The sequence below is a fragment of the Diachasma alloeum genome, unplaced genomic scaffold (assembly GCF_001412515.2).
Source record: "Diachasma alloeum isolate Michigan unplaced genomic scaffold, Dall2.0 Dall_scaffold_00201, whole genome shotgun sequence".
Classification (NCBI taxonomy): Eukaryota; Metazoa; Arthropoda; class Insecta; order Hymenoptera; family Braconidae; genus Diachasma; species Diachasma alloeum.
Genome location: NW_021680366.1, coordinates 432,191 through 452,690, shown reverse-complemented (window position 1 = coordinate 452,690; position 20,500 = coordinate 432,191). Strand labels below are relative to the sequence as shown.

General features: G+C 35.5%; 1 protein-coding gene across 2 annotated transcripts; it reads right to left on the bottom strand.

The window, feature by feature from the left end:
- Window positions 1-485: 485 nt before the first annotated feature.
- LOC107035834 (sialin) lies at window positions 486-17,376 on the bottom strand. Of its 2 annotated transcripts, none has more exons than XM_015253432.1 (9): window positions 17,113-17,376; window positions 12,715-12,920; window positions 11,665-11,886; window positions 10,248-10,332; window positions 7,977-8,143; window positions 5,880-6,029; window positions 5,644-5,776; window positions 2,767-3,020; window positions 486-1,347 (listed from the first exon to the last, which is right to left on the bottom strand). In XM_015253432.1, exons 1-9 carry the CDS (start codon window positions 17,177-17,179, stop codon window positions 1,051-1,053), a joined length of 1,581 nt encoding a protein of 526 aa, XP_015108918.1. In that variant the 5' UTR covers window positions 17,180-17,376; the 3' UTR covers window positions 486-1,050. The 2 variants fall into 2 exon arrangements, with proteins under 2 accessions (XP_015108918.1, XP_028981759.1); XM_029125926.1 differs by lacking the exon at window positions 17,113-17,376 and adding an exon at window positions 14,943-15,027.
- Window positions 17,377-20,500: the final 3,124 nt, after the last annotated feature.

Below are 20,500 nucleotides of genomic sequence, written 5' to 3'. Positions count from 1 at the left end.
TATACAGAAAGTTTTGAAAAATAACGCAATACGCGTAGCTGATTGCACGTAAATTAATTTTTTCACAAAAAAAATCGAAGCTTATAACGTCAATATTATAATGGAAAACTTTATTTAAAAATTTGGATTTTGTGTTCAGCGATTGAATCAGGGCTCCATCCCCTCCGGAGATCTACACTCGAAACACCTTAACCCTAGTCTGGTCACCAAACGCGACCCTGCGACTTTGGTCACCTCCGCGGGGATTCCCCGCCGTGTTATTTAGGCTCCAGCGTTGCCGAATTCACTCTACACTGCCCGGGCGCGTTTAGCGAGTTTCCGGCAACGTCGCGTCACGGGCAATTTCATTTAACATGGGAAAAAATAGTTCATCTCTCCGAAATCATTTATTTTCTCCAGGAATTTTGGGAAATATGTTGTGTTAAAAACTATTATAATTTTTCAGACACTTCAATTGACGAAGTCAAATTTTTTTGGATTTTTTCGGTCAGCCAGTCAATTGAAATTGAAGAAAAACGATGCGTAGCAGTCTTTCCCTCATAGGGTGACCAATCCAGGGTTAACAATATATATGAATCGTCTTATCAGTGCGGACACACATGTATGACTATCACCTCAAACAACTGAAGATCACTTCTGCGAAATTATTCAATCGAGATACCACATTGTTTACTTCATAAAGAATGTTCTATATTTAAATTCCTGTAGCTGTGAATCACCCGGTATCTTCGAAAAATTCCACTTGTCCATCGAGATTGAGATAAAACAGTCGTGGAGTACTGAGAATTCACCTCGATCACTGTGTGTCGATCGATTAATTACCATTGATTGAAAAAATACACATGTATAATTAAGTGTCTACTCTACTTAACCGAGAAAGAGAATACTTTTACGTAACACCGATGATGGAGTTGTTTCAAACGACTCGACATCGATAAGAAGACAAATATATTTCCCATGGATGGGAAGAGTCTGTTCCTGCCTATGTAACATCCCATCACTTCCGCAGGATGAGTAATAAGTTTTAATGACTCCCGGTTACTTCCCAGTTCAGTTGTTGGTCGATTCGACGGAGTGCTTTGAGTGGATCGAGGATGACCGTGGGACCTCGTTGAGGCTCTCGATGTCTTCCACGTCGTAGAGATCGTACGGCTCGGTTTGCACACCAACATCCTCGTAATCCAGTTCAAGGGCGTCCTGCTCGTAAATAACATCGTGACTGCGTGGTCGGGCTACGGAGGGTATCCAGGGCTGGGGTACGCCTTTTCCCAGGGCGAGGAATACCGCCGCGGTTATAAGGAGAACCAGTGAAGCGACGCCGAAGACCAAACGCCAGGAACCAGCGATCTGTGACGATTTATTCATTTTAGAGTTTTGTGCATGGGGTGATGGGATATGGTGATTTTTTACGGGACAGGACTTTTTGACGCCACACACCCAAATCATGTTAAAAGACACCCAAATTTAGTATTTTCTCGGGGCGCCAAAAAGTCACGTACCGGATTTTTTATGGGATTTCGTGGTTTAAAGGGGGGGGGGGGTGATTCACAATTTTTTTACTGAAATTTCGGCAATTTTTTGCTTCCGAGAGAAAGCATTGTAATGGTTCAATTTTGGTATTCTCTAATTTTGATTGAAAATGATGCAGAATTGTCTGAAACGTAAAAATACAAAGTTTGGCGACCAGCGATCACCATCAATATTAAATTTCTGTAATATTACAAGAATTTGCCCCTTACATTAATGAAGGTGTAAGAATATGCTGATCAAATTTTATAAATAGTATAATATTAATAATCGATTTCTTCGGTGAATGATGAATTAAAAATTTCATAATATGGAACTGTAAATTTACCACTAAGCAAATAATTCAAATTTCTTAAAAGCGGGATTTTTCGGTTACTCAAATAATCGTCAATCTTCCTACCTCAATTAATGATTGATAAAATAGTTAAAAATTTGAATATTTGAATTGAATACTTGAATAATCAAAAAATTTAAGAGTGATAATGACTAATTGACGGCTACAAAATTCAAAGGTTATCGTCTTTTAAAAAAATAATGTAACATCTATTCCGCCATGAATAAGTTAGGAATAATTCCTTCTTAAACTTAAATACCATACTTATTTTATATGTCTATTATATATGTATGCCTATGTATTTGTTACATTTATAATTTTTATTTGTGTATATATATATATATATATATATATATATATATATATATATATATATATATACATATAAAATTATTATTAATATTATTATTATTTATTTAAAATATAGATATATTTATATTTTAAATGAATAATAATAATAATAATAATAATTTTATTTTATTATATTATAAACATACATACAAACATACATGGAATATACGCATGTGGTTGCTTGGATGATAAAGTTTAAATAAGGGTGAGAAACTGAGGATCAGAATAACGGTTGAAAAATAACGCCAAATTATGAAATGAAGAAAAAATAACAGTTTTATACTGTGAAATATTTTGTTTGTAATTCTCAATAAATTACAGAAGCATCAAAAAAATTTTTTTGTGAAATTACAGAAATCGAAAGTTTTCCCCTGATTTTTTCTAAAAAATAAAAACCAAATATTTATTTCTTTCCATTTTTAAATTATGGTGGGAAATGATATACTAAAAGGAGAGATAAAGAGAGGAGATGGAAAGTGTGAAGAATTGAAGTTTTCCCCTTCGATATGAAAAAATGAACAATTCCGTGTGAAAAAAATAATCCTGCGTATTACCGATCCATGAAGTGCCTGTGTGACGAAGTAATTGGCAGCTAGAAGTCCAGCCGCGCCTAATGTGGAGCACAGTGCACAGGCGGCTGCTGCACACGCGGGGGACTCTGCGGGCGCGAGGTCAGCTATCGCGGCTAACGCCCCGGCGGGAGCTGTTCCTGAGACAAGAAGAGCGGCTATTCCCAGCCAGGCTGCACCCAGCGCCTGACATCCTGCGTAACCAGCGACGAATAGGAGAGCTGCAGGTATGAAATGCGCTGAAAGATGTCAATTGCAGGTATTAATCGTTCCGCGGATGACTTCATCGCGGTATTACGCGATGTTGATCCTTTTTATTATGAAGGAGCGATAAAATCTGTGGTATGTGTTGAGAAAAAACAATTTTGTTCGCAACTTATAGAGTTGAAGAATTCATGTTTAGAGATTTTCCGCTAAAATCAGATTCAAACAAAACAAATTTCAATTTAAGACTTACGATCTCAAATTGAGACTTTTGAATATCTTAAATTGAGTTCTGTAAGTCTTAAGTTGAGATTTTTGAATGTCTTAATTTGAGATTAAGATTCGAATCAGACTTTCGAACGTCTCAAAGTGAGATTTTCGAATGTTTCAAGTTAAGATATTCGAAAGTCTCAACTTAAAACTTGAAAATCAAAATTTAAGACTCAAAAATTTCAATTTGAGCCTTAAAAATCTTAATTTCAGACTTAAAAATCTGTATTGAAACCTCTAAAAGTCTCAAGAGATGTTAAAGTCTCAAGTTGAGACTTTCGAAAGGGTCAATTTAAAATTTCTGAAATCAAAGGAAGGTTATCAATATTATCAAAGTGTATTTTTTAATTAGTTTTTACTTCTATTTATTATCAGTGTACACTGTACACATATCGAAGAAGTAGGCCCTTTTCATAAGGACGTCCGCAAACAAGAAATAACGATTATTCCTTCCACAAGGAACTACAACAAAACAGATAATAATACTTTATGATTCTAAACACAACGCAGGTCTCATCCGAATGTACGAAAAAATATTCTAGTAGTAATCCTACGCATTGTGTGTGAGAGTCGACAAAATCACCGGTCATTCTCGCTCATTTTTCCGTCTACCGTTTCATCCAGATGCTTACAATAAACGAAATGACCGAAGAGATTTATTTAACCCTACACTGATAGAACGATTTAGTCGAACCAAACGAGACTTTTTAACTATTACCACGATTTGTTAACTATTAATGAATTGTGGTAACAGTTAAGAAACCTCGTTTGGTGCAACTGAATCGTTCCACCATTTCTATCAGTGTAGTCTGGTCACCAAACGCGACCCTGCGACTTTGGCCACCTCCTCGGGGATTCCCCGCCGTGTTATTTAGGCATCAGCGTTGCCGAATTCACTCTACATTGCCCGAGCGCGTTTAACGAGTTTCCGGCAACGTCGCGTCATCGGCAATTTCATTTAACATGCGAAACAATAGTTCATCTGTCCGAAATAATTTGTTTCCTTTAGAAATTTTGGGAAATATGTTGTTTTAAAAACTATTATAATTTTTTAGACACTTCAATTGACAAAGTCAAATTTTTTTGAATTTTTCCGGTTAGCCAGTCAATTGTAATTAAAGGGTGACCAATCTAGGGTTAACAGACTTTCAATTTGACAAAAATTGAATTTAACAGAGGTTCACTTTCCCGAAATTGATTCAACCACTCTATTCCTTAGCTTCTCCCAGTCAAAAATGGTCTCAACGGCGGTATGAGTTCAAAAATTTATATTGAAAGAAATCACAAACAATTTTGTATAATTCTGTCAACGTTTCCAACTCTCAAGGAGCCTTTCATCAGGACAATATTTATTCTACACAAAAATTTTATAAATAAATATTGTCCCGATAAAGAGTTCATTGAGAGTTCGAAACGTTGGCAGAATTAAATGAAATTGTTTGTGATTTCCTCAATTAAAATTTTTAGATTCATACCGCCGTTGGGACCATTTTTGGCTGGGAGAAGCTACACGGAGAGAAATATTCAATAAAAATTACCAGAAAAAAGACGTAAAAATTATGTTTCGAAACGTAATCTCGGAGCGAAGTAAAATTCAATAAAAAGTGTCAATCGCCACGTAAATTCTACGATCTGTTCCGTAAAAATTACTCATCCGTCCGACGCCTCACGGCTAGCCATGAGTCACCGTGAGGGGGAGATTTTAACAACACGTTCCGTAATTTTTCCGGAACTTTTCGTAAAAATTCTTAAACATCCAAGAATTTTCATGTTCTGAGGCATAATAAGTCTTGAAGTTTCTGTTAGATTTTACAACTTCCAGAAAAATTACGTGACTTTTTCGTATTTTTTCGGTGACAGACCCGAAAATTTACTGAACGTTTCAGATTTATTCTCTTATATTCCTATAGAAATTCACTGAAAACGTTTCTCGCTTACGGATTACGTGAAATTTTCCGTAATTTTTCTTGAATATTTCTCTCCGTGTAAGGAATAGAGTAGCTGAATCAATTTTGGGAAAGTGAACCTCTGTAAATTCAATTTTTGTCAAATTACACTTCTGTTAGGAGCTCTTTATCAGGACAACATTTATTTATAAAATTTTTGTGTAGAATAAATATTGTCCTGATGAAAGGCTCCTTGAGAATTCGAAACGTTGGCAGAATGAAATGAAATTGTTTGTGATTTCTTCAATTTAATTTTTTGGATTCATACCGCTGTTGAGATCATTTTTAATTAATTTCGGTTGATTTCACAACTTTTTTTAAATTTCTTTATCCGTGTTTCCATTTCGCCAGAAGGAAAATGCATAACATTTAAAAAACCGTTTAATCCCTTCACGCAATAATTCCCATTCTCACGCATCAAAGACCCATTAAATGTAATCACCTGTATAAACAACTAATTTCCTCGCGGTCGTTGTGGAGACTATCTTAGCCTCCCTCACATGATCAACCAGTAATCCGCACATGAGAGCAGCCATAAAGTGTCCAATGTGGGGCAGAGTAGTCAGCACCGAGTCCTATTGACATTACAAGGTCAAATATTACCGCATCAGGATGAAAGTAAAACCTATTTTTTTAAACGATAAACATCTTCATTGTGTCGGACGCCAGTGGACTTACGTTAGCAGTTGAGAAACCGTAAATGAGCTTGAGGTACTTGGTCATACCGAGTGAGAGAGTGGCATCACCCCACTGATTACCCATTGTGGCGACTGCTGACGCCCAGACTGGCACTGAACGCAGCAATTTTCCCCATGGTATCACAGCGGCCTAGAAGATGTCTTTATGAGGCTCGTGTCGTTATTTTTAACTTGTCGATTTATATCGTGTAGTTATTGTAATGGCCGCTAAAATCGAAACTGGAAATTTCATGATATCTTCACGTTTCGTGAGCCCTAGAATCTTTCTATGAAGTCCGATCCAATTTTTTTTTCATGTAATCGATGCGTTTTCACCTAATTCAGAGCTGATTTAATCAAATTTTAAACAACATTGTCTGAGCGGTTTTTAGAGGGATCAATAAAACTAATGAAAAAACGTCAAATTTTTTTTTTTTTTTAATTCCGTTGGTTTTTCTGGAGAGATGACGGGATTGATTTCTCTTCATTAGTCGATGGAATTTTCTGTGACTAAGGCTAGGGTAAATTGCACCCTAATGAATAATTGGGAATTCCATCGAAATTGTCGCAGCGGTTGTAGTTTTCTTGAATATGTATTTTTTGAAATTTTGAAATTTTTTGGAATTTTTTTGTGCGGAATGAATATAAAAGGGAATTAATCGGAAAGTTGTTGGTGTGACCCCACTGCACCCCACGCCTATCAAACACCGCGGAAGTGAGCGATCCACTCATGAAAAAATTCAATAGAAAAACTTTGCGAATTCGCTAGAAAAGTGTATTTGATAAAATACACTTCCTCGTTAAAATTCTATTTGTTTTTTGCGCTGATTCTATGAGATATTTGATAGGAAAAAGTCAATAGATTTAGGTTTTTCTATATGAATATTCTCTTGGATTTTTTTAAATAAGAATACTTGAGCATGAATTTTCTAAGTTTTTTCACTCAGATCCTGTGAATAAAAAAAAACAAAATACAGCGGGAAAACTTGGAAAACCCATGCCCAAGAATTCTAATAGAAAAAATCTCAAGAGAAAAATTCAAATTAATAAATGTAAATCTATTGAATTTTTCCAATTGAATATCTAATGAAATCTACACAAAAAATAAATTGAATTTTGACGGGCTTTGTCTAGAATTTTAATAGAATCCCCATAGAATTTCTAGAGAATTTCAATAGAATTTTTTAGCAAATTCGTAAAGGTTTTTTATTACATTTTTTCATACATGTCGGCCCTGATTTTTATCCCTTAAATTCGATTCCATTAGTTACCGGTAAGAATTAATTCACAATTCTTCTTAATTACACTAGTAAAACGTTTTTGAATTTGATAAATTCCCAAATAATAAGAATTTTCTATTTCAGAGAATTTTTTTAGATTGACAAATTGCATTCAAATTTTGCCCATTTCTATTGGGGAATTTGATAGAGAAATGTGCCATAGAAAAAACATGAGATAGATATTGTTTTTTTTTATGGATTTCATTCTGTCGAGATTTTTCTTTCTATTTTCTTCCATTTTTTTATATTGTTCGGGAAAATTTCTACAGTTTCTATAGAATCGACAGAAAAATTTGTATAAACAAATCAAAAACTGTTGGAATTTTTCCATTGGAAAAATCACATAGAGTAACTGAGGAATTTCTAACAGAAGTAAACGAACTACAAAATTTTCAAATTTGTTAAGTTCTCAAACAGAAAGAATTGCTTTCAATTCCAGAGAATTATTTTTCGTTTGGGAAATTCGAAAATTCGATTGACGAAATCTATTAAAATTTTTCCCGTTTCCATTGGAAGATTCCATAGAGAAATGTGCGTCAGAAAAAAAATAGATTTTAAAAAATGAATTTTATTCCATTGAGATTTATCTTTCTGTTTGTTTCTATTCATTTTTATATTGTTCGGGGAAATTTCTATAATGTCTATAGCATAAATATTAACAGAAGAATTATTATAAGGAAATCGAAAGCTGTTTGCATACAAAAAATCGCGTGGAAAAGCTCTGAAATTTCTACCGGAAATCGACGAAAAAGTAAAAGCATTCCCTATGGACGTGCATGTTGGTTTCTGGCGTGGGAGTATTTGTTTGGTGTACTCACGTTCGTATCATGCTGATAGGATTTCGGAGTATCCTTGACAAAATGGCCAAATGTGAAGTACCAACAGAGGGCTATCAGCACTAGGCCATAACAAAGGGAATCCCTCCCAAATGATCGAACAACTGCAGTCCCTATCCAGCCGGTCAGGCAATACCCAACACTGACAGCTGTGGAAATTACCGGTAATTTATTATTGTCAGTTCATCGTGATTGATCAGGTGCAGTCAGTATCTGCGTCGAGATAAATTTGAGATTTCCATTTTCGATAAAATGATTATGATAATGTCATAATCACAAGAAAGATAAAAAACATAAAACAAAAAATTGTATTGTTTTGTATTATCCCGGGTAATTAGCCCGGGGATAATACAGATTATGATAATCTCAATATTTGTGTGGAGTTGTAATCATTTCCGACGTTCGATTTTTTTGAGAATAACGAGATTGTTTGGGAATTATTGAATTAATGAAATTATTTTTCACTGAGATGAAATCATTAGCGCAGCGGTAAAACCATTTTAGTCAACTTAGCTCTTCACTACTGAAATGAATAAAACCTTTCATTCATTCATTTTATTATTCCATTGCAATCTGTGCAATAAACAATAATTAAGAAATTACCGGACATTTAGATTTTTTCCATACACGGAGAGTAATATTCAAGAAAAATTACGGAACATTTCACGTAATCCGCAAGCGAGAATCGTTTTCAGTGAATTTCTATAGGAATATAAGAGAATAAATCTGAAACGTTCAGTAAATTTTCGGGTCTGTCACCGAAAAAATACGAAAAAGTCACGTAATTTTTCTGGAAGTTGTAAAATCTAACAGAAACTTCAAGACTTATTATGCCTCAGAACATGAAAATTCTTGGATGTTTAAGAATTTTTACGAAAAGTTCCGGAAAAATTACGGAACGTGTTGTTAAAATCTCCCCCTCAAGTGACTCATTGCTAGCCGTGAGGCGTCGGACGGATGAGTAATTTTTACGGAACAGATCGTAGAATTTACGTGACGATTGGCGCTTTTTATTGAATTTTACTTCGCTCCCAGATTACGTTTCGAAACGTAATTTTTATGTCTTTTTTCTAGTAATTTTTTTTTGAATATTTATCTCCTTGTATGACCCTCAATTTCATAGGAAATCCTATTGGAAATCTTATAGGATGTCCTATAGGAAGTCCTATTAAACATCCTGTAAGAAATCCAATAGGAAAAACCTGATAGGAAACACGGAGAGAAATGTTCAATAAAAATTATGTATCTTTTCCGTAATTCCGGAACGAAATGTGGTTGTAGGAAATTTTACGGAACTGTCACGGAATTTTTCTAGAGCGTTCCGTAATTTTTATCTAAATCTCCTGTGGAAAATTACGATATCGCCACTTTAATTTTCTGAGCCGATTCCGGGATCGGTAAGCGAATTGTGAGTTCCGTAATTTTTGTTGAAGATTTTTCTCCGTGACTCCTATAGAAATGTTCGAATTCTTCATAGGATTTTTTCATACGTGCACTATTAAAAATTTTCGTCTGAAATTTCCAGTACACTTTTTGGAAATTTTTATCGAATTTAATTATCACCGAAGTTACAAGGAATTTTGTCATTGAAAATTCAAAATTTCGTGGAAAAATCAAAGAGAACGGTAAATTTCAGTTCCATTTTTCCAGGAAAATGAATCGAAAATCATAAAATTCCGATACATATATTCTGGCATTTTCAGGACAGTGACACTGAATACGATTTAGGGAGAAAAACATAAAATTTCAAATTTCACTGAAAACTATGTAATTTGGCACTGAATATTCATATTAGATTGGAAATTCAAATGAATTAAGGAATTCTCGTCTTTACGCTCCTTAAAATTCTGGAATTTTACTGAAATTTCAGTGAAACCTGAAATTTCATAATTTTTTTCCCCTAAATCGCATTCCGTGTCGCTATTCTGATTAGTAGTCAACTGTCCATGAAATTTCACTTTTTTTAACAGTGTGATACGTCACACATCCCCAGTCACGTACCGACCCGGCCTAAAAAGTTTATTTTCGGACTTTTTGGATAATACTGGGTCGATATAAAACAAAAAATCCCAAATTTGAACGATTACGAAGCTTCTGTTCAGAAGCAAAAAATGAGAATACATTCGGAAGCAAATTGCTGATTTATCAGCAACAATAACTACACTCCTTTATAAAAAATGCAATTATCCACTTATTTTGGGCCAAATCAAACGAGACTTTGTGGTATTATGCTGATAATGAGATTTTTTTTACCTGCGTAACAACTAAAATACCAACTCCGATGATTACTCTTGAACCAGGTCATAGCGAACATGTGAGCAGCTGGCATCGTTGCGCCCTGGACATTCGTAAAAGTATATTACCGTAGTATTCGGGAAATGTCATGTTTCACGAATGTGAGATTTACAGAGCGAGTCGACAGCCAGGCATGTAATTACATTCGCTGAAATGACATTCACCGACGAGTGACTACAAAATAAAATGGATAATTCACTTCTGCCTCTGAAGATGTTTATCCAAAATCGTGAAAACTCACGATCAAAAAAAAAGTCAAGTAATCTATCAAGTTCAAAAAAATTATGATTTTTTAAAACTGATTGACAGATTCATCTCCTTTATATTGCTAAAAACTTCAATCCATCGACCTGAACTGGCTATTCAGGAATAAAATACACAATATGCACTGGATGTAGGCATTAGCATGAGTTTATATAGCTTAAAGTTATAAATATTTACATTATTTGCCTGGATATCTCAGAGTTTTTTTAACCATTCAATTCAGTATATTTTTTTGACATTGCCCTCTATTTTTTATTTCAGTAGGCGAACTATCAATGAGAAAATAAATACCATAAGAGTCCGTGTATAACAACACTTTGATTATTTAATTTGTGCAACGCTACTGCAACTAGTTTCTCTTAATTATCAAAAATGTTTGTTTCATGGTACAAAAACTGTTACAGAAATTTTCTCGAATATGAAAAAATTGTATTGTTGGGAAGTAGATAAAGATCCTTGGACGTGAATAAAAAAATTCAATCGGAAAATGTTCAATGGTACTGGATCACAAAATTGTATGACTTTTATTTTTACAATCGATCTGTTGAGTTTATTTCTGTGAAAAATGTCTCAGTATGAATAACTTTCCGATTTTTTTCTCCTCTAAAAAAAGTAGAAAACGAGTGTCAAAGAAATTCGATAGACAGAATTTTGATAGAATAACTCGTATTGATTGATTTTTATTTTCACAGTCGATGTGTTGAGTTTATTTCTATGAAAAATGTCTCGTTATGAATAAACCTTTCCGAGTTTTTTTTCCTCTAGAAAACGTAGAAAACTAGTGTCAAAAAAAATCGATAGATAGAATTTTGATAGAATAATTCGTATTGATTGATTTTTATTTTCACAGTCGATGTGTCTAGTTTATTTCTATGAAAAATGTCTCGTTATGAATAAACCTTTCCGTGTTTTTTTTCCTCTAGAAAACGTAGAAAACTAATGTCAAAAAATCAATAGATAGCATTTTGATAGAGTAATTCGTATAAAAAAATCTACACCAATTCAATTTTTTTAAATTGAACATGTTTCTGGTCGGAAGAACTGACAGAATCCATTCATTCGTTCATTCATTCACTGAATATCGAATTCATTCGATTAATGATCGACATACTGTACACATTCCCTGGAATAATCGAAGTGCAACATGTGACGGTCCCTTCCACGCCGCAGGGACGAGTAACGACGCTAGACAGGCGCTGAGAACTGCCCGGGAGAAGACCATCGAGGGTCCAGAGCGCCCCCAGACAAGAGTTCCTCCCAGAATTGGGCCCGCCACCTGTCCCCAGAGAAATGCCTCTCGCATGTTTGATTCGATCCTCTCAACTGGCAGGAGCTGCATCAAAAAAATATTCCGATATTTCAACCCGAGGCTTCGCCACCGGCTGCCAGTTACACTCGTGAAAATTCCCCTTTCACATGTTTCGAACAATATTTTTTGTGATTCCTACCTGAAAAGTGCACTTTTCGAAACGGTTTAGCGTGCGTAAAGCAGTTGTTTCCGCACATTCGTGAACTTTACACACGCCGTGCGTAAAGTTCACGAGTGTGCGGAAATAACTGCTTTACTCTCATTACCAATCTGAACAGTGAAGTCAACAGCTATCACAAAAAATAGGATGAGTTACACGTGCATGCGAAAATGTGAAACTTTACGCACTGGTAACAAAATATTCTATTTTAACAGTAATATTATTTTCAGCGAGTGTCGAACTGTCTTTTTTTGTGTACTTTTCATCTATGAGTAAGCGAAATAGTAGGGGAGGGTAGGGCAAAACGGAACAGGCGGACACAACCGACCGCAGGGCAAAACGGACCCCTAGGGCAAGACGGACCACTGACAGAAAATTGATAATTTTTTGATTTTTTTGACAATTTTTGCTTCCATTCGGAAGCAAAAACAAAAATGCACAATCACTTGTGGTTCTAGGTGATTAGCAAATCTGGTCAAATTGCGGTTCAACGACACTTCTTGTTTATAAAACCACTGTGACGGTTATGATCCTGAAACTCACTTTTAATTCAACACATCTAGTGTTCCTGATTTGAAGGAAAGAAAAAAAAACAACAATAACCAATTTTCTGTCAGCGGTCCGTTGCTTTGATCAACAAGGACATCAGTTTAATAAATCACGAATCCCATATCGTTTTTATTTTTTGCTACCTCAAAGGCAATGATCTGAACATCCTCAGTGCGATTTCGACTGCTGATGTTGACCAGCATGTCGCAATGCCACGAAGTGTCAATGATCGCATGGTTGTCCTCAAGATTAGCGAGTAAAGCAACTGATGAGCTGACTTCCACTGCACCGCAGAGAGCAAATCCCACTCCCACGAGACCAGCTACGATGTGTCGTGCTCTCACAGCCGCTGAAATAATCAATTCCGTCACCAAAAATTCTCAAGTTATGAATAAAAAATCTCCCTCAAATTTCTGTTATTGACTCTTATCCACTCGATGTAGATGAAATAGCTTCATGCCCCATAATTTATTTATCAGAGGTATCACGAATTACTCATGATTATTAAATACCTGCAGACCTTCCTATTTCAGGATAGAGGATATTCCAATAGAGCATTTCTTTGGAATTAATGAACTATCAATTTCATGCAATAACACATTAACACATTATCATTTACTGAGAAAAAAATCCACGAAAAATTACTAGGAAAATGCAGTAAAAAATTTCCAAATCTTGTACAAGAAAAATTCGCTGAAATTTCGTAAATTTTATCAGTTCATCATTCTTTCTGGGCGGATGAAACGGTTGCGGGAAAATTGCCAAACAAATCAAGTAATCGTGAAACGAAATTCAGTTCTAGGTCTTTTTGGCTCTATCTCGAGACAAATGGCGAATTTTTCGCTGCTTGCGCCGGAAAATTTACCAAACGTTGGGATAACTCTTCCCGAAGTTGAAAAATTTATTCGGAATTCGTCAAAAGTTACGCCAGCAAACTTGAGTGAATGAGTGCTCAATGTCTAGGAATTTTTTAGTAGCAGAAAATGATTTTTTACCGAACACTGTACATTAAATTTTCACTATCGCCGGTTCCCATGTCATTCGCCCCGGTGTCAGAAAAATTAAATAACACTCTACTGTATACAGGGAGTCATAATTTTTGCGTGCACATCAGATATAATTTTTTTATACGGAATAAATCGTAAGACATCTCGAATCAAATAGTGGATTCGACATAAGGCCTAAAAAAATTTCTGGGGAATATAAGATTGTAGCCCAAGCCGAAGGCGAGGGTTGCTGATCATATGAACTAGAAAAGTTTTTTTAGGCCGTGTGACGAATGATATTTCTTGTCATAAATTTCTTGTCATAATGATATTTCTTGTCATAACGGCATGACAAAATCGTATATTTCGATACGAGTGAAACAGAATTTCACGAGTGTAAAATTGGCGGCCCGAGGCAAAGCCGAGCCGATATGTATGAAATACACAGGACCCATATTTTCCCCATACAGATTTTTTCATGGAGGAAGTTTCTCCGGATGAATAAAATTCTCCCCTAAACCCCTCACTGAGAAAAAAAATTATTTTTGCCAAATATTCATTTACTTGAGTGAAGCATTTATTTTTCGAAAATCGTATTTCTTCAGTCGAACCATTCCTAGACGCGCATGATTTGGTTTCAATTATAAAAATTATGTCGGTCTAGAGGATGACAATGTTGCACATGACCTTGGATGAACTCCTCTAATGATTATGCATTTTTCCTAAATTTCTTATTTTCTGGAGGGAAGAATTTCGATTAATTGTTTAATGCTGATACTTATTGAGGGAGTTCACTCAAGGTTATAACTTACCTGATCATCTTCTGGAGCAATATAATTGGCACAATTGAAACCTAATGAGAACTGCCTGGGAATGACTGGACTGGAGAAATAGGCCATTGAAAAAATAAATACTTCTCTCAAGGAAATGGATATTTGGCAAAAATAACTTTTTTTCTCAGTGCTCCATTCCTCCCATAACCACCAATTCAAAAAATAATCCCTAGCCGCCTAATTCATATCACCACTTCACTGCACATAGAATTCCCCACATTATTCCATCTTGCGTAATTAGGCACCATGGGAATAATATTTGCCTTGAACAATAATTTCAACGAAGCTACCTCACGTTATCTGAAAATACAAATACCATTCGTCGCTCAGTTAATTCCGTTTATTCTCTCAAGTTCATTTGAGACATTTCCACAGGTACTTCACAGTCTTTCACGTAATTTAACTTCACTTCCAGCATTTCGAAACCTTCACCACGGGATGAACATCGATGATTAACTTTCCTATTGAGGAAATTAATTGATACTCCATCGATAAAATTTTGACACTCGATCGATCACTCGATGGATCCATTTCAATATATTTATTACGAACCTCTGACTTCCTTGGCAGCCTGCCTTATCTGTACACTGCTCCTCTTCACGAGCTGTACACTACCTCTCTTAACGAAGTCAGCCATTTCACAGAGAGGAGAAAACCAGCAATGAACACAATCCTTATTTTTTCCTTATCAAAAATGTAGGCTCTGATGATTCTGTTTGAATTGTACCAACACACGCGCATGACCGAGACTTTGATTACACGACATTGGGGGGTTCAGTTGATCAACTGACTGATGATGATGATGATGTAAAGTAAATATGTTTATCAATTTCAGAGTATTTTATGCCTATTTTTCCATACCATTTATTCAACTCCTGTGATTTGGATGGATTAAAAATAGCAGATGATGCACGGAGAGAAATATTGAATGAAAATTACGTATCTTTTCCGTAATTCCGGAGCGAAATGTGCTTGTAGGAAATTTTACGGAACTATCACGTAATTTTCACTTAAACTCACGAAATTTTTCCAGAAAGTTCCGTACTTTTTACCTGAATCTCCTGTGAAAAATTACGATACGGTCACTTAAATTTTATGAGTCGATTCCGTAATGGGTGAGCGAACTGTAAGTTCCGTAATTTTTACCGAACATTTCTCTCCGTGTGGAGGTTTAAAAGAGAGGAGTGAATGTAGGGGGATTGAGCTATTTGGAATTGTTATAAATGAGGGAAATTTGCTGTTCACTTTAATAAGACGTTTATCATTTGTTTTGAATAAGGAGCAATTTATCCAAAAAAAATTTCGTGAAAATTTTCTCAAATTATTTGCAAATGTTCTCAAACATGTTTCAAAACGGTGTAGATGTCCGTGTTGGTTTCTGTCAAGATCTACTTAGCTTCGAGTTCTTGTTTACTTGAGGTTAAGGTGCAAGGCAAATTTGTTATAATTGTTTGAGTTTTTTTTATTATTGTTGTTATTCTGAGAAGGAGAGGCCTCCTACAGACTCAGTTCTGCGGTGGCGGTGGAGGGAGGCATGTGTAGATGTAAAAAAAAAAGTTTGTAACAACAAGGAAATAAAGAATTGGATTGATTATTCAAAATTATAGTAGGGCATCAGGGGGAATTGAGGGAGATTACATGAAAGAACAAGTTGATATCTCGATTTCTGCAGAAGTTACAGCGTGGACTAGGATTTTAATCTCTCGAAAACTTCGAATATATATTTTTATCGATTGATCTAGGTAGAGTATAACGAGACGAATATTTTGAGAGAAGAAAAATCTAAATCGATCTACTAGTTGTTAAGATATTCGCGAAAAACGATTTGAAAACGAATCACTTTTTTTTCAAAAACTATTGAATCGATCGGGTTCACATTTTGCACAGTTAATCCATCTTAAGATCTATAATCTGACAAAATTTCAGATTTTTTTAAATGACTTCAATCACCTAATTACTGAATGTTCTAAAAACTTTACGTTTCGCACTATTCTACAACATTACCAATAAAAATTAGAAAATGTGATATAATCGAGCGATTACAAAGCTTCCATTTGAAAGCAACAATCAGAAAAGATTACTGAAAAACTCACGTAATCGTGAAACAAAATGAAAATCCACTGAAGTGTTTAATTTCGATCGCCGCGTTTGGAAAATGGTGACTTAATATTCATTCTTCACTATTCAAAAATAGAAATTGAGAAGATGTATATTATCAGAGAAAAAAAGTTTTAAATTTCAGGGACATGCCCCTGATTTTTAATCATTTATCCCCAATTATTGAAGATTCGCAATAGTCAAATTCAGTGAGTGCAAAATTTTAAGATTCAGTGATTTTGTCATCAATTTTGAGTGACACTATCACTAATTTTCGGGGACCCATCGAATTTTTCGGAATTTATCACCAAATTTCAGTAACAAAAATAACCGATGATCAGCCATTCTATTCAGTGTCCAGTGTCGCCAATAATTGGTCACAGCCTTCTAAAAATCAATGTCATATTCCAAAAAATAATTTTTGCCCCGTGCTTAGTAAAAATTGAATGATTATCTTTAATGAATTACAGAAAATTGCCCAACGAATGCTAAAAAATTTACTGTACAGAGGTAATTTTTTTTCCCACAGAAGTAATTTGTCCACTTGAAAACGTGAAATTTCCTCCACCCAAAGTATTGTTCCTTCAACTTCTCAATTTCAAAGACTAAAGTCAGATTTTTTTACCTCTAACTTCAGCCGCGGCTGCTCTCAGCTGTACACTACTCCGTTTGAGTCTCACTAGAGCTGCCATTGTTATCACAAAATCAGTCCGTAATACTCCTGAACGTAAACGTGCCTGTACTTTCGGCACATTTTGAATAGTTTTTTGTGTGTGACCTTATTCGCCACGTTAACACTGAGGGCAATCGTGACAACTTGTTGTACCTCTAATGCTATTCGTTTCGGTCCCCAACGGGCAGTGATTACCCTGTGGCCCATTCGGATGGGCTGAGGATAGAGAAGAGTGAATGAACAAGCTGGTTAACGAGTCTTAATACAATAAGTGCCGATGACACTGGGTACAGCCTTGAGGGAATGTGCGTTGTCACGCTTCCCTTGATTGTTCATTATTTTGTTGGAATATTTTTGGTGTTTGTTTTGATTTTTTTTGGGAGAAATTTTGGTGGGAAATTGGTAGCATACACTGAGAGAAAAATATGATTCTTCTGACTATATTCCATCACCATCGAATTATAGTCAAAAAGTCCTCAACAATTTTTCATGGGCTACGGTAACTACGGCCGGAGAAGTAATTACTACAATAGAATGTAGTCATTGCAACTATTTTATAATTCTTCTCACGATAGATTTGTCGTGGTTACTTTTGAACTTTGGTTAGTTTAACTGCATTTTGATTTGTAAAAATTACGCTTGTGTCGTAAAAAATCGTATCGTTTACCAAAACTGCCTCAACTATTTTCTTGTTGTAAATCGAACTTCAGGTTTTTCTCTCAGTGTAGATTATTTTATTTTGCTATTGGACTTGCTTTTGGACTTGGACATTTCAATTCTCCATTTTTCTTCGAGTCAGCCAACGACCGCAGAGGCCAATAACTACGAAATAATTAAAAATTCGGTCGAATACTTCTCCACAACTTTATTTTGCTATAGAATGAGGAGGAGGCAGTGAAATGTTGAATGAAACTCAGTTTTATTCTCTTTCTTTGTTCATAAGGGAGACCGGGGCGAAGGAAGCCCCTGTAAACTATGAGATTTTACACAAATGAGTCATTTTTCTACTGTTACTAATGACATACCCCATTGTTAGTAGATTTAAAGTATAAATCAGTAGCGGAGTGGTAAAACCGTTCATGTCGACTCATCTCTCAGTTGAGTTTTTGAGGAATATTTCAAAATCTAAGGGAGATAGCGACATTTTCGTAAAGACATTTGGTGTAGCACTCAATCGGCTCTACAAAAAAGGTTATGATAACAATTTTGCTATCTCCCTTAGATTCCGAGATATTTATTGAAAACTGGTCAGTAGTCAAAATTGACTTGTACCGTTTTACCACTTCGCTACTGAAATAAAACTCAGATTTCAAAGATTATAATCTGTAAAAATTCTAAACGGAAGTTGATAAGAATAAAAGCATTCTGGTTAAGGTAGCGCTCAATTCTTAGTCTAGTATTATTGATAATAATTAATTTATAAGTGCCAAAATAACCATGACCATGACAAAGTTTGACCCTCGTGAGGTAGAACGGGGGAGATTTAATTATTTCACTCAATTTTTGATCAATCGGCCCTCGCCCTTAAAATTTCAGAGACAGCCGACTAGGAATTTTTAGGAGATAAATATTGACTACGATTTAGGGGGAAATTATAAAATTATAAAATTTCCGATTTCACAGAACATTCCAAATTTTTAAGCAGCATTTGGTCAAGACTTCCTCAGCTTATTAGAATATTTAGTGTTAAATTATGCTGAATTTCCAATTATTTGACAATTCAAGATTATATTTACCGAGATTTTCCTGATTTTTATTAACTTTCAAGGAATAATTAAACTCACATTTGCAGTTCTCATTGATTTTTCCATGAGATTCTGAATTTTCAATGACGAAATTCCTTTAAATTTTAGTGGAACTAAAATGTGATAAAAATTCCCTGAAAGTGTGTCGGGAATTTACAGCCACAAAAATTTCAAGTGTAGAAAAAAAATCGAGTTATGATGAACTTACAAAAATTCGTAACTGTAAGATGTAATATCTGCATGAGACAAGAAATTTGCTCATTCCCGTAAAAGCTAGAATATTGCTGATAACGATGATTAGAAATTTTCTTCAATGGAAGTTCCTTTTGTTTATTCGAAAATTTATTATCCTACTTATGTGATTTAAACGACGTTACATCGAAAAAACACTGGACTCATTTGTCTAATTGAAAAACAAAAAAAAAACAGAAGGATCTCATTTTGCCCGGACTCCCCTAAATGTAAATATTTCAACGCGCTAAACAAACTTTCGAATGTTTTCAAATGAGAAATATTGTATTTTGTTTCCAAAGAAATGCGCCGATCTTTCTTATTTCTGAATATCTCGAAAACCATTGAGAGTCCATCGATACGTGTGGCGTGAAAAATTGAGGGATTTGTATAACGAATACAATGGATTTTCATTCTCGCCTTTACGACTCACAATTCTCGAGATACTATCATTTGTTTAAGTAACTAGCTTAAGACCTGTCGTCTCTGAGATTTTCTATTCTTAAAAAAAATCTTTCAACATCTCGTCGTGAATTATTCCCTCAGAAACATTATTTTAACCTCAACAACATGAGTCCCCTCCACTGAAACCCATTCCATGACTTTCATTTCTACTTTTTTCTCCCTTAATAAATTACTTCCTTTCACCGAGATTTTTAAAATCTCTTTTTTTCAAATTGTGTAAATATTCATAAACCACCCGCTCTAATTTTTCTCATATTTCCTTCCCCTATCGATCAGTCGTAAGCTAGAAATCCCCATTATCGACATTATTATCTCGGTCGATATTCAATCACGCTATCAAAGATTGATAAATCTCAATACAAAATCGAAGCCAGGAAGTGCCTCCACCCAGTGATCTCTCAAAAATCCTTCCGCGCCTGCAGATGCGGAATTTTCTCACCAACAAATCCCCAAGGTCACCCGGCCGCCCCTGAACAGGCCCTCGAACGTGTCCCCAACAATGCCCGGACCCCCATAACTCTCCCCAAACTCCATTATTTACCGCCCGAGTATCACATGTGGCCCATTCTCCCCCCGTATCATCGTCCCACCAGTTCCCCGCGTTTTTCTCCGGGACCAACAGGTCGCGCAGCAGGTGGTCCCCCGGCATGTCCCCCCCACTCTTCCCCCACAGACCCACACCACTCGGAATCCACCTGAAACGCGATTGGCCAGTTTACCAGGCAGGTCAAGCACTGGAACATCGGTTAAAGCTGTTGTGTCAGATTCTCCAGTCCTGGCCCACTGTAACCGTCACAAACACGCGTCCAATTAAACCCAAGTGTTTCCAATGTCTTCCACAAATAATCCATTACCCCAACAATTGTGACTCCATTGATCGGCACCACTCCCCCCCCCCT